The sequence below is a fragment of the Adiantum capillus-veneris genome, chromosome 2 (genome assembly GCF_014529385.1).
Source record: "Adiantum capillus-veneris isolate H3 chromosome 2, ASM1452938v2, whole genome shotgun sequence".
NCBI lineage: Eukaryota > Viridiplantae > Streptophyta > Polypodiopsida > Polypodiales > Pteridaceae > Adiantum > Adiantum capillus-veneris.
The window spans coordinates 133,005,796-133,021,459 of NC_140932.1; the positions used below are offsets into that span (position 1 = coordinate 133,005,796).

Genomic DNA, 15,664 nt, shown 5'->3' on the forward strand with positions numbered 1-15,664 from the left:
TACCGTACCCACCCTCGCCCCTACCCTCTACCCACCCCCTCGCCCCTAACCTACCCTCCCTCACCCCTACCCTCTACCCACCCCCTCTCGTCCCTGCCCTCTACCCTCGCCCATAACCTACCCTACCCTCCCTCGGCCCTACCCTCTACCATCGCTCATACTCTCTCCCTCGCCCCTACCCTCTACCCACGCCCTCGCCCATAACCACCCCCTAGCCTCTACCTTTCTGTACTTGGCCCCTACCCTCTCTGCCCTTAGCGCCTATCCACCCTCTCCCTTCTTTCCGTTGTCTTTCTACCCACCCATCGCCTTACCTTTCTATCCACCCTCTCCCTTCTTTCCGTTGGCTTTCTACCCACCCATCGCCTTACCTTTCTACACCACCCCTCACTCTATTCCCTTTGGCTAAAAAATCGTACCACAAATCTGACAAATTTGAGAAACGTACCAGAAACCAGAACACTCAGAAACGTGTCTAGAGAATCTACTGCTCCCTACATCAACATCGTTCTACTGTGGGGATCTCGTACCCGACAAACTCTTTCAATCCTACTCACTATGGCAGGAGGTAGCAAGAAACAGACAGCAGAAGGTGGTAGCAGCAAAAAAGAATTGTTGCGAAAGAAGAAAGTTGTGGCTGAGGAATCAGAGAGTGTAGATGTCAGCCAGCAGTAGCCACGGCTTGGATGACATAACTTCCAGCGATCCAAGTGATGAAAGCTACAAAGCAGACTCTCCCTCTGAGTCAGAAGCACACCCCGAGTCAGATGCTTCGAGTGATCAAGAGGACCATACAAGAACAGCTCAAAAGAAAGGGAAACAGCCAATCATGAGTCATATTATCAAGAGGCCTGCAACATCCAAAAATCGCACCGCATTCTCTTTGGATTTTTATTTACAACAGCCTCGACCATCTCTGAGCGAGGTATTTTCCAATGCTCAGCTGCACACTCTAGGTCTCACTGCATTGGCTGATGCCAATCTACCAACATTGTTCCTGTGGAGATGATACATCAAATGTTAAAGGATTTTCCCAAAGTAAGGGGCCACAAGTTGATAGCTGAGAGGCTTGGCCATGCCATGGGAATGACTAGCTTTCCATCTGTGAAGCCGGCTACACGCACTTTTTCTAAGCTGTCCAAGGATGCCACAATTCAAGCATGTCAAGAACTGCTCAGTTCGGATCACCCAAACTATGAAAGGAACAAACGGATTCTGGCAATCTTCAGGTATTACTTTCTCGCTAGAGAAGCCAAAGAAGATAAAGAAAAAAGTGATCTTCCCCACTATCTTCTCCCACTGCGACGGCCTCTACTGTTTAATCCACACCATACCCTGTGGATTCCACCAGATTCTCTTCACCTCATTGCAGTCTAGGGCTAAAAGATTTCGGGCCCAAGTGCAATCTCTGCAGTTAAGTTTCAAATGTTTTGCAGCACCTCTTTTGGCATGGGTCATAAATATTGAAGACCACAGGAACCCTCGAAAGGGAAAAGAAAATCTGTAAGCATTCAGGCTGACCCTACAATTACCAAGAGGAAGAAGATAAAGGCAAAAGTGGCAAAGGATACAGTGCAGTCTTTACTCTCCCTGCCCGTTTCGGAAAGCCAACAGCTTCGAGTGAAGCAGCCTGTTCGACGTTCCTCGCATACGGTCGCTACTGATTCGATGGTAAGTTCAGGTGGTGCAGATCACACTATGCATGTCACAGCTGTGGCTTCTACAGTGTGTGTTCCTCTCTCTACTGCTGCTATTTTTACCCCTACCACAGTGACTAGCTTCCACGTCCCAGTGGCAGTTGCTTCTTCTCCTATGCCTAGTCCTGCTACATCCACTCCCACCATCTCTACTCCGACAGAGAGGCATGCGCCGAGTCCACCACGAGCAGTCCCACCAGCTGTACCACTTGCCAGCTCTCTTCACCCTGACAATGTTAGAGGACCTTCCACAGGGTCGGACTCTACATCATTTTTTCGGCTATCGGAGGATATATTGCAAGAGTCTAGGCAAGCCATTGCCACCATTGAGCTTGGAGCAGAGCGTTTAGCAGCCACACACCAGCGTCACGCAGCTACTTACGCAGCTATGGAGGGAGCTCTGAAGGTTGCTGAGAGCGCCATCGCCGATAGGGATGCCACTATTTTCACACTCCAACAGGCCCTGAAGTTAAAGTCTCAAGTGATTAGTGACCTTCAAAATCAAGTACAAGGATTTAGAGAATTGCTCTTACATGAAAATAGGACAACATAGCCTACGATGATGGGTATGGGATATGGGTGGACTGGAGCAGGTACACCAGTGCAGCATGCAGCAACGGGTCCTTCTCAGCAATTTATGGGACTTTACTCACAGACTCCAGTTCCCGTTCAGTACCACAATCAACAACAACAGTATCCTCCTCAGGGGTTTCAGTCGTCACCATTGCCTCAGATGCAAAATATGCCTTGTTGTGACGGAGTTGCTGGAGCGCATCGCCATGGCTGTGTTACTCGACGTCCTCAATACACTACAGGACAGGTGCTACCATCTGCCCAGCAGCAGGTGGCTGGTCATTTCCCAGGAAGCACACTTACTGACAGGAGAGCTCACATTCAGCAGGGCCCCACAATCGATTTGATGGCTCCACCTCCAGAGGTTGATACTTCGGATGCAACAGTGGCCACCACTCTATCTCTTGGATGACAGATTCGATAGCTCACCATTGTACATACTAGTAGTTTTCTTTCACAGTTTCAGTCTTCCTCTCACCGAGACAGTGAGCGGTCTTGTGGCGGGCAACCTGTAGCAGGGCTACAGTGTCACTTCACAGGACAGACAGTTGGACAGTTAGCTACAGTTGGTCTGGTTCACACTCGACGGACCCTTTGGGCTGGGAGTGACACGTGGCAGGGTACCTATGGTGGTCTAGTGGACATCGTGGCCAGGTCACCACCACCACTCAGTTTGGAGATAGACTTAGATGACTGGACATTTATGAGCCGTTGGTGGCTCTTTATGGTTGTACATATGAGTAGTCATTTTGGGCCAATTCTATTATCTTGTACGTAGTCGTCTAGAGTGGGTCTTTACACAGAGCACGTCGTTGTTTTGGGCCAGTTCTATTATCTTGTACGTAGTCGTCTAGAGTGGGTCTTTACACAGCACGTCTTCACCATCCCAGCACATCTGAGCCTCGACACCCCCATTGTACATGTGAGTCCTGGGCTAGAGCTGAGTGTGCTGCCACGCCAGAGTCTGTATCAGTCTTTGAGATAGTCGAGTCATATGTTCTGGTCTGCTGTTGTGTCTTTGTGAGCTCTGTTGGCGTCTATTGTTTCCTTTCTGTTCAGTTTGTGTGAGGGAGATTCAGTCTGTTGAGTGAGATTGTCACGCACATTGCACTGAGGACCACCCACTGTAGAGAGCACGACACATTATCCGCGCTACATTTATAGAAGCATCTCTCCTAACGAATGGTTCTCAAGATGGGAGCGTGAAAGCCCCATACATATCCTGATCGACCCTTCCGCTAAAATCCACAAACATGCATCCTCTGCCCCTGCTAATAATCGTCACCAACAAAAACCCACCCATGCTAATCGAGTTATATGTGTGTTAAGTTGGGCCGCACCAAGTCAATAGCCTACGACGTGTACAATTGTCGCACAGCTCCATCTTGTGCTACAAGCCTCCTAAGCTCGACATGACAAGCGTTATTAGTCATGTAGTCCAGGACACCATTACCATTGTCATCACCACCATGCGTAACCATCTTACTAAGCCCTATAGTCAATCCGACATTGCCAGTCCTATCACCCTTGGACTGTACCTATCGATACACAGATATCCCCACACCAGCAGGTATTTCAATCGATTTTGGGGATGCAGTGGTTGGCAAGCGTCCATTTAAGCTTAAATGGGGCAAATTTGCAAATTCTTGCTTTCGCTGTGGCAAATTTGGTCATATGCAGTCCGAATGTCCGAAGTCAAATCTGCAAAGCAACCACCGCCTTCAGCTGTTTCTACTCCTCAATCTCACTCACCTCCGAAATCTTCTGCTGAGGTTCAAACCAAAGGTGTTTCAACCTCCTCTCCGACAGCTGGGGAAAAAAAAGGCAAAGGGAAACAATTACAATTGTCTGCACTTTCTGCTTCTCCAAATATTAAAGACAAAGGCAAAGGACAGGTTTCAACCTCTCAAATTTGGATAGTGCCCAAGAAACCCGCTAAAGCTGCTACGGCCTGTATTCCGGCATCTTCTCGTAATTATGTGTCCCCTTTGAAGAATGTTGCTCAGAAAAAACTCCCTTGTAATGACAACACTTCTTTGGCTGAAACTTGGGACAAGGTAGTCCGCTCTTACAAGGAAGTCGTTACACGAGAAGCCTCTTCATCGCAAGGTGCCTTTATTTTCAATCATCCGGGTCCAGGTCTTGACCCACCTCCTCAGGTGCCTACAGTTGGGGAGGATGTGTCGATGGGCACTGGTACTTGAGATTTCTCCCCTTTTTCCCGTTTCCTCACCCACTGTATATACCATATCAGAATGCATAGTTCTTTGAATTGCATCTCCTATAATGTGCGTGGGTTATGCCATGGCGGCTTACCTGGCACTATGTACTACACGTCAAGCAGACATCGTGGTTCTTCAAGATCATAACCAGCATCAATTTGCAGGACAGACTTCTTATATTGCGGGTTATTGGATAGCTTATGCAGGATCAGCTGGCTATTATGGAGTGCTTATACTTGTTCGACATGAACTCTTCCCAACCTTAGTTTTCAATGACCCAGCTAAGAGATGGATGGTCATCCAATGTATTGTTAATGGGGAAGTTTTCGAATTTGGAAAATTATATGCATACACAGCTTCTGCAGATAGAGCACGGTTGTGGAGTGCTATCTCCTCTTATTGTTGGCGTTCCAATGCATTTCTCTGTGGGAATTTTAATAATGCACCAAAACTTGTGGATAATACTACTGGGCATTCTCACATGCTTCATATGGAACGGCAATCATGGGATAAATTTATGTTGACATGTAATGGTCTTGATTTGTGGCCGTTCTTGCATGCGATTGATCCAAGAATCACTTTTCAACATAATGCTCAATCTATGTATCGCGCTACTAGGCTAATCATTCTTCTCTTACTGACACTCAAATGACTAAGTTGTTTTCTGTTCGCGCTATGTTACGGCACAATGATGAGAGGAAATTGGCCAAATGGCAAACTCGAGCTCGACAACAGGCTTTTGCAGATAAAGAATGTGCTTTTAAATAATTTTTCCTGCATTTGCATCACTCCAGGCAATCTCAAGCTATACGGAGAGTTAAATTACCGTCGGGGGAGTGGACCTCCACTTTCCAAGAGCTAGCACTAGCCCTACATTCTCATTATGGGATTTTTGATTCATTTGCAATGGAATTTTCCACATCAGCTGCACATTCATACAATCCTGCCATGTCATCAACGCGTCCATACAAACCTGCCACGTCATCATGTCCATATTGCCACATCTCAATTCTCCGTTAAATTCTATGCAGCTTCTATTTGGCCTTCTAGCCATGTCATCATTCTTGATATACCCCAATAAAGTAAGATTAATCCCCTCAATTACACTCGTCAAATCATATGTCGCACAGAAGCTCAGACACTGACAACATGGAGACATGATCAACACCATCGACACCAGACAGTACACACATGGCATACACACCAAGACATGCATGGATCGTTTGATCAAGATTTCACATTAAAACTTAAATCCTGGTCCAACATTAATAGACTCATCCAAATGTTCAAATGCACTAGCCAAATCAAAGATCCCGTGTTGCAACCATTCATCTCACAATTTTATTTTGACTAAAACTTTCAAGAGTTTACAATGTTCCGACAATACATACATATAAATCACATTATCTAGGTAGAGTGCTAACAGCTCAGTACCTCTGAAGTGCTACAACCAAATGACTACTATACACACAATCCCGTTTATCTGTTAACAACGGAATGGAGTGGTCCCCTCTATGTAGTTGGAATTGCACAAACTCAACCACTGAAACCACCTTTTTTTTTGAAATGGTAGGATTCAGACCAGGATTGACACGTCCAAGCATCTGATGCTAGTACACTCCGATGTTAGTACAGTACAAAATGGACCGAGCCAAGGCTAGTACAACATGTACGATGAAAGAAAGAGAGAGTCTAGAAAAGAACTTAGGATATCAAAGTTGAAAGGCCCAAATAGCATCTTTGCAGCACACAAGGCTTGAACTTTGTCCCTACACTTGAACTTTGGCCCTACACCCTTGAGCCTTGGGCCTTGGGCCATGTGACAATAGTGGGCCAAAAGGACCCAAATTTGCCCAAAACATTAGCCAATCAATCAACATTCAAACTTACTAGACACCTAACATACTAGTTCGGATGTACATATGGGACTAGACGGGTAGGACACGGGTTTGTTTGCGTCGGACATGGACAACCCCGCTCCAAAACAAAAGCCTCAAGGTAAACATCAAACAACTAAGGATGATATGTCAAGTCCCCTTCCTCCAATTGCTTGGCATCCAAAGCCGGATAATTCTTGAGCTTTACCAAGTTACCTCTGAATCATCTTACCCTTCACACTTCTTTCCTTACATGCCAAAACCTGCTCAAGTTGAAGAATTTCCTCTATTTCTTCAGCTTCTTGTTGCTCATCTGCAATCATATCCTCTTGCACCTCTCCTTAAAAAGGTCTAAGAAGACTCACATGGAAGGCTAGTAAATCTCAAATAGTCCGGCAACGGTAGTCTAAAAGATACAACATTATTTATCTTCTTAGTGAGCTGGAAACGACCTAAGCATTGGATAAAACTTTTCCTTTCCCAAGTCTCGCCTTCTCAAATCTGATCACCTTCCTTGTTTCAAAGCTCAACGATGTTTACCTGCTTCCTTCTTATTCATGTGTTGTGACTTCTAAGAACCTGCTTCACTTTGGCAATAGATGTAGCCAAATCCTCTAAAAAATGATATGCCCAAAAGATCTTGTCTTTAGTGCATAAGTATAGTGGAGCCTTCTTTCTACCTTCCACAATTTAAAAAGGTGCCTTCCCTTCAGAAGTAAGAACGGTATAGTTATAGGCAAACTTTACAATGGCAAGTTTCAAAAGGTGCCTTCCCTGTAGAGTTATGAGCGGTATAGATCTAGGAAAACTCTACAAATAGCAAGTATATGTCACACTCTACCTTATCGTCTCACAAGTTAACAGAATAAGACTCTTTGTATATTTTTGGGTTCAATGGGCTAGTTTTCCTCTAGAAAAAAAAAAGGGGGGCTTTGTAGAATGAGCTATTTGGTTACTCACCTTGCTAAGAAGTCACATGTGTTGCCCTTCTCCATTTCTAACAGTAAAATCTCCTCTGTGGTTAAAAAGACCTGCAGCTTTTACAGAAATAGGTCAAAAAAATTGTATACAAGGTTAAAGCTGATCCTTAACAGAATTGTTTCTTACTGCATGAGACAACAAGGTTTAATTTTCACTTTTGGAATGAGAAACTGAAAGCAACATGAAACTAGATTTTGCATTAATATTCTTAAAGGCAATCTTACTGCCACCCATGCAAGTATAGCCCAAGCATACCTGATAAATGCTCTTTACTGTTGATAAAGCTGCAGTGTAACTCTCGTCCCAAGAAGTCTCTAGGCAATCAAAATAATTGTTCATATTTCCCTCATTAGTTGGATGTGGTATGCCTCCAGCTTCCACAAACCTTGTCCACTACGTAAGATAAATGTGACAGCAAATCAAAATTCTAAATCATGCTGGCAAAGAACTTTGTGAAACGTTTACAGAAACTTCAAACTAAACTATGAAAATTTAATTATAGTCAGGACAAATCAATTATATCTGAAAAGAACCCCCAGAAGCCAGAAGGCAATATTGTAGCGGAGATAATGTGTCGTGCCCTCTGTAGTGGGTGCTCCTCAGTGCAATGTGCGTGATATCTCACTCCACAGAATGAAAACATAGAAGACAAAGAACAACAGAGCAAGAACAGTATGACTCAGCAGATCATGAACAATGCGAACATCGACAAACTCAAAGAAACCGATACAGACTTTGGCATGGCAGCACACTCAACTCCAGCCCAGATCTCATAGGTACAGTGGGGGTGTCGAGGCTCAACTGTGCAGGGATGGTGCAGACGTGCTGTGTACAACTCTGATGAGAGACTCTAGATGACTGACCACACAAAAGTAGATGATGATGCGTCCCGACGATTGGAACTAACCACTCATATGTATCTCCCAAGAGCCACCAACAGCTGGCACATATCCCAATCCAGCTAAGCCTATCTCCTAACTAAGGTGGTGGTCATCTGGCCACGGTGTCCATTGGACCACCATCCGTAACACTTGCGACGTGTCACAACCAAGGCGAGAGTCCGCCCAGTGTGAACTCAAGCCCAATTGCAACTAACTGCTTGTCCCATGCCAGTGACATTGTAGCCCTGCTACAGGTTGCCAACCACAAGACCACTCACCGTCCCGATGAGATCGATCAGTTAGACTAGAGAGAACTGTGCAACACCACACTTTGACAGAAGAAGGTGATGTTTGGAGAAGATTTTGAATTTCTAGGAGGAAGTACCAATGAAGCAATGCCGATATTTGCAAGATATGCTGAAGAAGTAATGACCCCGGCTCAATGAGGTAAGCTGACCAAAAAGTAGAAAGCCAAGATGAACAAAGTGGTGGGCTGTGGTTTCTCCTCTTTGCAATTACTGACATGACCAATTCTCACCAAAAATTCATTCTGGGCCATATTTAATCACTCTCGAGGAGAAGGGGTAGGAGGGGAGGGGTAAGGGGGTTGGGCTAGATAGGGGCCAGGGGGCTAGATATGGGCGAGTGAGAGAGGGTAGGGGCGAGAGGGGAAGTGGGGGTTGAGTAGGGGCGAGTAGGGGCGAGTAGGGGCTGGGTAGGGGCAAGTAGGAATTGGGTAGGGTTGAGGGAGAGAAGGGGTGGGTAGGGGCGAGTAGGAGTGAGTAGGAATTGAATAGGGGAGAGGGGAGTGAGGGGATGGGTAGGGGTGAGTAGGGGGAGGGTAGGGGTGAGTGAGTGTGAGGGGGTGGGTACGGGCGAGTAGGGGGAGGGTATGGGCGAGTGAGTGTGAGGGGGTGGGTGATAGTGGGTAGGGGCGAGGGGGGTGGGTAGGGGCGAATAGGAATTGGATAGGGGCGAGGGGAGTGAGGGGGTGGGTAGGGGCGAGTAGGGGGAGGTTAGGGGCGAGTGAGTGTGAGGGGGTGGGTAGAGGCAAGTAAGTGGAGGGTAGGGGCGAGGGGAGTGAGGGGGTGGGTAGGGGCAAGTAGAGGGAGGGTAGGGGCGAGTGAGTGTGAGGGGGTAGGTGATAGTGGGTAGGGGCAAGGGAGGTGTGAGGGGTTGGGTAGGGGGTGAGAGGGGGTGAGAGGGGGGGGGAGGGAGGGTGGGTAGGGGCAAGGGGGGTGTGAGGGGGTGGGTAGGGGCGAGGGGACGAGGGCAAGAGAGAGGTGTATAGGGTGGGGTGTGGGGAGGTGGATAGGGGCTGGGTAGGAAACATCAAACAACAGACAAAAGCAAGAGACACAGACACAGACACAATGAAAACATAGCAGATACCACTTGAGTTGTCAGAATGGCAGCAGTCCTCCTACTGTGCTCCTTCGCGAGCAAACCCAATGTGAATGCTTTTAGTAAAGGGCCAACTGAGCAATCAACTTCTGTGACTTCTACGCTAGTTGTTGGCTCAAGTGGCTCATTGGGCTCAGTTACGATAGGAACACAGGAAAAGGGTGTGACCTCAGGCAAAGGTCGAATAGATAGTCCATAACAAGGCATAGACTTGGTAGCTTCCAACCACTCTAACAGATCTTCGTCTGACCCTTCAGATGTAGTAGGTTGTTCTTGTTCAGGGTTGGTTTCCATTGACAAAGAACTATACTGCACCACAAGATCCATGCCTCCTTCTAGGCCAATGGGTTGCATTGGGGAGCCAAGAGTATGTATCCACATTGCGTCATTTCCCCAATCATGCAGTGCTTTAGTATGTCGTAGCCATGGTCTATTGATGAGCAAGGGAAATTTTCCCTCAACCTGGGGAAGACGAACCACAACAAAATCCAAGTTAAAGGTTAAGTCTTGTACCTGCAGGGCACTTTGTCCACTATGCCCCCTGGGTAGACTGTCCGCTGGTCGGCCAATGTAACTGTGAAGGGAGCATGGCGAGTAGGGTGTAGACCTAGAGCTAACATAGTGAACTCCGGCATCTGGTTGATGCCGGATCCACCATCCACTATCACTCCTCAGAATTGCTGCCCCAAGACAGACACGGGGAGACGAGGGCTTCTATAATCAGTGAGGGGAGTAGGGGGATGGGATATCATATAGGACTCTAATGGTTGCACTGGGAGGTGCCCGCCACTAGGACCTGCTCCGGTAAAGTGATTGAATAACTACAAGATGACCAAAACGTGCATGCCAAAGTTTTGCATCTGAAATAGCCCTTGAATCTGCAACAGCATTTGCAAAATTTTGTCCACACTTGTCATACAAAGTGAGCTTATACAGCCCACAACACAAAATCCCAGATGCAACGATTTCATCACCACAACTGAGATCATGAACTGTACATCTTTCATCCACAAATTTAACTACAAGTCCAAGTCTAGCAAGTGCAGATACAGACAAAAGATTCTTCTTGATTCCAGGTACATAAAGTGCATCAACAAGTGTGAAGAAACTAAACACTAGAAGCACATGGATACAACCGACACAAGAGTTGGGCACAAAGACGGTTTTCTACAAAGAGCATCTTCTCCAACTGACAAAGGATGGATATGTGATCAGACCGGCCTATGAGGACACTCATTTATCCTATGGGATATGATGTGCTATTGGTTAGATGCGCACGTCATCGCATCAGCAAGAGATTGAGACTGGCAGATTCAAGAGAGTACAAGCAGAGGCTAGGATATGGCAGTTGTGTCATATAGAGCCAGAGACAGAGTTACATCACATTTCTCATTGTCCAGTATACTATGAGATACGAGGTCGCTTTCATTGTCTATTTAGAAAGGGCTTTCGACCATTGGCTAGCATCATGAGATATCAAGATCACAGGTTGTTTTGCTAGAGTTGCACAGACAGAGGGAAAGTCTCGAGGAGACCAAGCAGTGGGAGACATTCACAGAGGGAGATCACTGACTTCTTAGAGCATGGACTCAGTAGCCCGATGAGCATGCCGCTAAGCAAACTTCAGAGCCCACTTATACCAGAGGTATATTAGTGGACAAAGCCACTGATCTTGGGAGAGCTAGACACCCACGTCTATGGGGGCGACCCGTCATCGACGGAGGCTCCATCAGAGGATCAGGACTATTCTAGCACAACATGGGAGACGCCCAGTACGACTATTTACAGAGGCGGACATTGACAAAGCTCTTCAACGACCGATGCAATACTTTCTCAGACAACGCCCGATACCGGGCATCCTCGGGCGTTGACGATGATGATGATGATTTTAGTCTGACAATTTTAGTCTTTCGCTTTACTTCATTTTATTTTTGTAATCAGACATTGGATTAGATCCACAAGGATTATATCAGTTTGGTCTCATAGGTCATTTGGGCCTTTTGAAGACATTTAATATAACATTTCATTCATTTCATTTCATCATCTCTCTCTCTCTCTCTCTCGGCAGAGGATCCACAGGATTCTAGCACGACACCCAGAATGTCGATCGGGATAGGCTTCATTCTACTGCTATATTGTATCATGGTGACACTTATCCCCATTTTGTACCTTTATGGTGATACCATTGCTCAGCCTACCAGCCACCCATAGGAGTCGGTAGCACTCCTATCAGTTCTTTGTTTGTAGTTTTCTTGTTTGTACCCAGACTTGGTACTAGACTCATCATTGTAATCAGTTGGTCTCATAGGTCATTTTGGCCTCTTGTAGAAGTTAATATATCATTTCATTTCTCTCTCTCTCTCTCTCTCTCTCTCTCTCTCTCTCTCTCTCTCTCTCTCTCTCTCTCTCTCTCTCTCTCTCTCTCTCTCTCTCTCTCTCTGTTTTTAGTTTTTACTTTTCTTTGTTTGTACCCAGACTTGGTACTAGACTCACCATTGTAATCAGTTTGGTCTCATAGGTCATTTTGGCCTTTTGTAGACGTTAATATATCATTTCATTTCATTTCTCTCTCTATGTGTGCACTTGCCAGTGGCAGCCCAAGTCCCATGTTCACAAACATGAGCCACAATACAGACAAAGAGGGCACCTCAGCACACGACACTTGAGAGCAAAGTGAATTCTCAACCTTCCAATCTTTATCCTCCAAATACTAAATCCGTGCCTCCTTGCTTGAGAAGATTCTTAAATTACTTACTTCTCACTATCACTCCATAAAACATCTAGTTCATGTCTCTTTGTTAGCTTTTATCTGCCTTATCGTAAAAAATTTGAAAAATAGGGCAGAAGCAAAGCGGCTTTACATCTTCCTGACTTGAAATAGTAGCTTCTAACTTTGCAAGAGTACTAGATCGCCATTCAAAAAAGCTGCTTAAATCACCCTTTTCCTGTAAAATGCATTCAAATTCCGCTTTCAGACGAGCTTGCTCTGCTTCCGATGCAAGCCTTGCTTCCTCTTCAAGCCTTTTTGCCTCTTCCTCAGCTAACCTCTTTCTCTCTAAAAGAAGAACAAATAACTTTCGTAAAGATATACATTGCAGAGGAGGAAAAATCTGAAATCAATCACAAAACTACATAGATAACCTTCAGCTAGCTTCTTGGCATCTTCCTTCTTCTTCTCTGCACAACAAAAAACAATTCTCACGAGCTTTTCGCTGATCGCAGTCTGTTTAGCTCAAAACTGTTCCTTGTGTGCAAAAAAAAATTAAAGTATTTACAAATGCAACCCACATGGTGCCATTGACAAAGATTAATTAATATGAGATTGTTTAGATGCCTGACTCAACCCTGTTGTCCAGTAAGACCAAGGTTCAGCCTGAAAAATGGTTGAAGAATGTAAGACTAGGCAGGCACTTAAGACAAAAAATTGCTAATGGACATTGTTTCTTTTCACCACTTGCATGGATCAAACTCGAAGTTCATTCATTGCCTTACGGGAGTTCAGACACACAGAAGTCTACTGAAGGTAATCTCGTCCTGACATTTTGTGTCTCTTGTTCAACGGTTCCCTTTGGCATTATAGAAATGCCAAATTAAGTACAGTTTCTCGTGATAATTCTTTGACCTTTATTGAAAGCAAGCTTCCTTTTCTCTAGCTTTTCTAATACTTCGCATGCATTTATTCGCATGAGCCAACTTATTTAAGGTCAAAACATCTCCAAAAATATTTTCTTGCCATAGCCTTCAAACGTGTTGAAGATGACATTTCACTACAGTCCTACCATCAAAAAGAAATCGTTTTGGAGTACGTGGGATTGCCTTCTAATTGATGAAGCACAATCACTTCATGGTAATACAGGTTAAATAACATTAGGGGTGCTTTTCAGGGATATGTCCACCTTGTACATAAAGATGTTATTGGCAGATTACACTCAGGCCAGCAGATCAACGGACACCTTTGCACACCAAATGCACCAGCCAACGATACTCACCAACATACTCGAAATCTCTGTATAAATACGAGCCCTTGCCTCCATCCAACTGGCCAGTGAAATTACATGTGCAGGACCCACCTTGTATCAAAACGTAATGTCCTTGGCAGCCTCCTAGAAGAGATGCATACGTGGTCAAACCAAAAACAAACACAAAGCTCCTCGCCTCATGTATCCATTTTTTCATGCAACTTTTTGGAAGATCTCACAGGGTCCTCTCCGAAAGCAACAACACAAGTCAATAGGCAATTGCATCTGATACAGTACACTATCATCCCCATCCCAGTCAGAATCTTTGGTGCATAAAGGGTACCCTCCACTAAAAACCTTAGTTTCTTGCAGAAATTTGAAACACATGAATCCCACATACTAACCGAGTCGGTGCAAGATCTCTTTGCCAAACACTAACCAAGTGCTAGGTGCAGGAGCGGATTGTAATTAGGCAACCACTGCCTGCAGAGCCGAATGCTTGTCTCAAAAGCTCTCTTTTCTCAAATTTGGCAATGGATTGAACTGCATTATGGTAGTCATGCCACTGAGTCTCAATTGTTTCACTAAGCCCTGCTAGGTACTGATACACTTATTCCATCTCATTGATGGCACATGCTCTTGCCCTATATAATGTGGCCACTACTCTTTCAACATGCCGCTTCTGGTGCCTCTGTACTGAACCCATAGGTAGAATACCGTCACCTTTGGTCTTCATCCTGACCCCCTCTCCTTTTCAGTTTGTATGCACAATTTGTTAAGCTTTTATCGCAACCTGGATTTTGAGAGCCTGTTCAGTGGCGCTCGATGCTAAATCTTAATTTCTTGCTGCTCATGAGCATTCCTTCATAGCAAATTGACTGGTTGGCCTCTTCATCCTTCAGGATTAAGTGACGTACTGCACTTGTTCAAATCAATGCATGGGGATACAAGATAGATGGGCTTTGTCATTTTGTATAAGCATTACAGAATACGACCGATGTGGAAGGTGCCATGCCAAAATCTTACATATCTGTTCATTTTCTGTATGAGTCTAAGGCAATATTTGTTTCCAGTAATCACTGTAGTTACAACATGGGAGCGCAAGGAATCAGTAGACCAGGAAAGGGCTCCCAATTTCTTGCCTTAAACATGCAAATACTGCCCTTCGACAGGAAGCTTCGGAACCATCCTATGAAACAAGGACTACCACCCATCAGGCTTCCATTTCAGCTATGCACAAATGAACCAGAAGGCCGCATTACAAAAGATAGCACACTACGGAGATAGAGCACTTTGCCTTTCTGCTCTTTCTTCTGCGCTTTGAGCTCCTGTTTGCTTAGTTTCTTGTTGGCCGGTTGCTTCGGCGGCATGATGATGGCGGGGTTTTGGTAGTTAGGATATCTGGGTCACTGCAGGAAAATTTCCACTTCAGCAGATTCCTTTCTCTAGAAGGTTTGAATCAAAAGAAGTTACCTCAAAAGCAGTGTTCGGGAAAAATGATGTTCGGGAAAAATCATTTTTCCCGAACATACAAAACTCCTTTCCTTGATTTTGTCAGGAGGATATTTTTAAAAATTAGTTTATTTTTTCGAGTTTTTACACTATTTTACTCTACTTTGGGGCGGAATTTCTCCCTTTTCCCTTGCCCTCAACCGGCATTTTAGAAATTGAAAACGGCACGATATTATGCTGAGACACATTTTTTCCCAAACACTGCTCAAAAGGCACTTTTTTTGAACTACATAAGTAATCCTTACTAAAGCGTTGGATTTTTGGGACCATTGCATAAAGCTGGAGGATTAGTGCCACATGGCAAGCTAATGATGACAAACTTCTTTTTAACGATTTTTTGTAGGTCCTTGTGAGAGGGTGTTGTTCAGGGGCTCATTGGGTATTGGGTCACACACAATCTTTTCCATCCAATTTCTCAATACCTTGTAATGGATCGAAGTGTGGTTCTATCTATCATTTTTTAATCTTTTGGAATATATTATAATCTATATAATTCATTGTTATATTTCTTTTCAATAATCTAATGCTTTATTGTGACAACAAATGTCTTAAAATGCT

The 15,664-nt window shown here is 44.9% G+C and overlaps 1 protein-coding gene across 9 annotated transcripts in view; it reads right to left on the reverse strand.

Annotated features, from left to right (window-relative positions):
* Positions 1 to 15,086, reverse strand: part of LOC147463659 (uncharacterized) — a 122,581-nt gene extending 107,495 nt beyond the window's left edge. For 7 of the 9 annotated variants that reach the window (XM_086490060.1, XM_086490057.1, XM_086490051.1 and 4 more), the window contains exons 1-5: positions 13,625 to 14,665; positions 12,777 to 12,812; positions 12,497 to 12,690; positions 7,606 to 7,743; positions 7,330 to 7,400 (exon numbers count right to left, since the gene is read on the reverse strand). In XM_086490060.1, coding sequence (XP_086346186.1) covers positions 7,330 to 7,400; positions 7,606 to 7,743; positions 12,497 to 12,690; positions 12,777 to 12,812; positions 13,625 to 13,811 — 626 coding nt within the window. In that variant the 5' untranslated portion in view covers positions 13,812 to 14,665. The other 2 variants (XM_086490067.1, XM_086490046.1) reach the window with 2 other exon arrangements.
* Between the last annotated feature and the right edge of the window lie 578 nt (positions 15,087 to 15,664).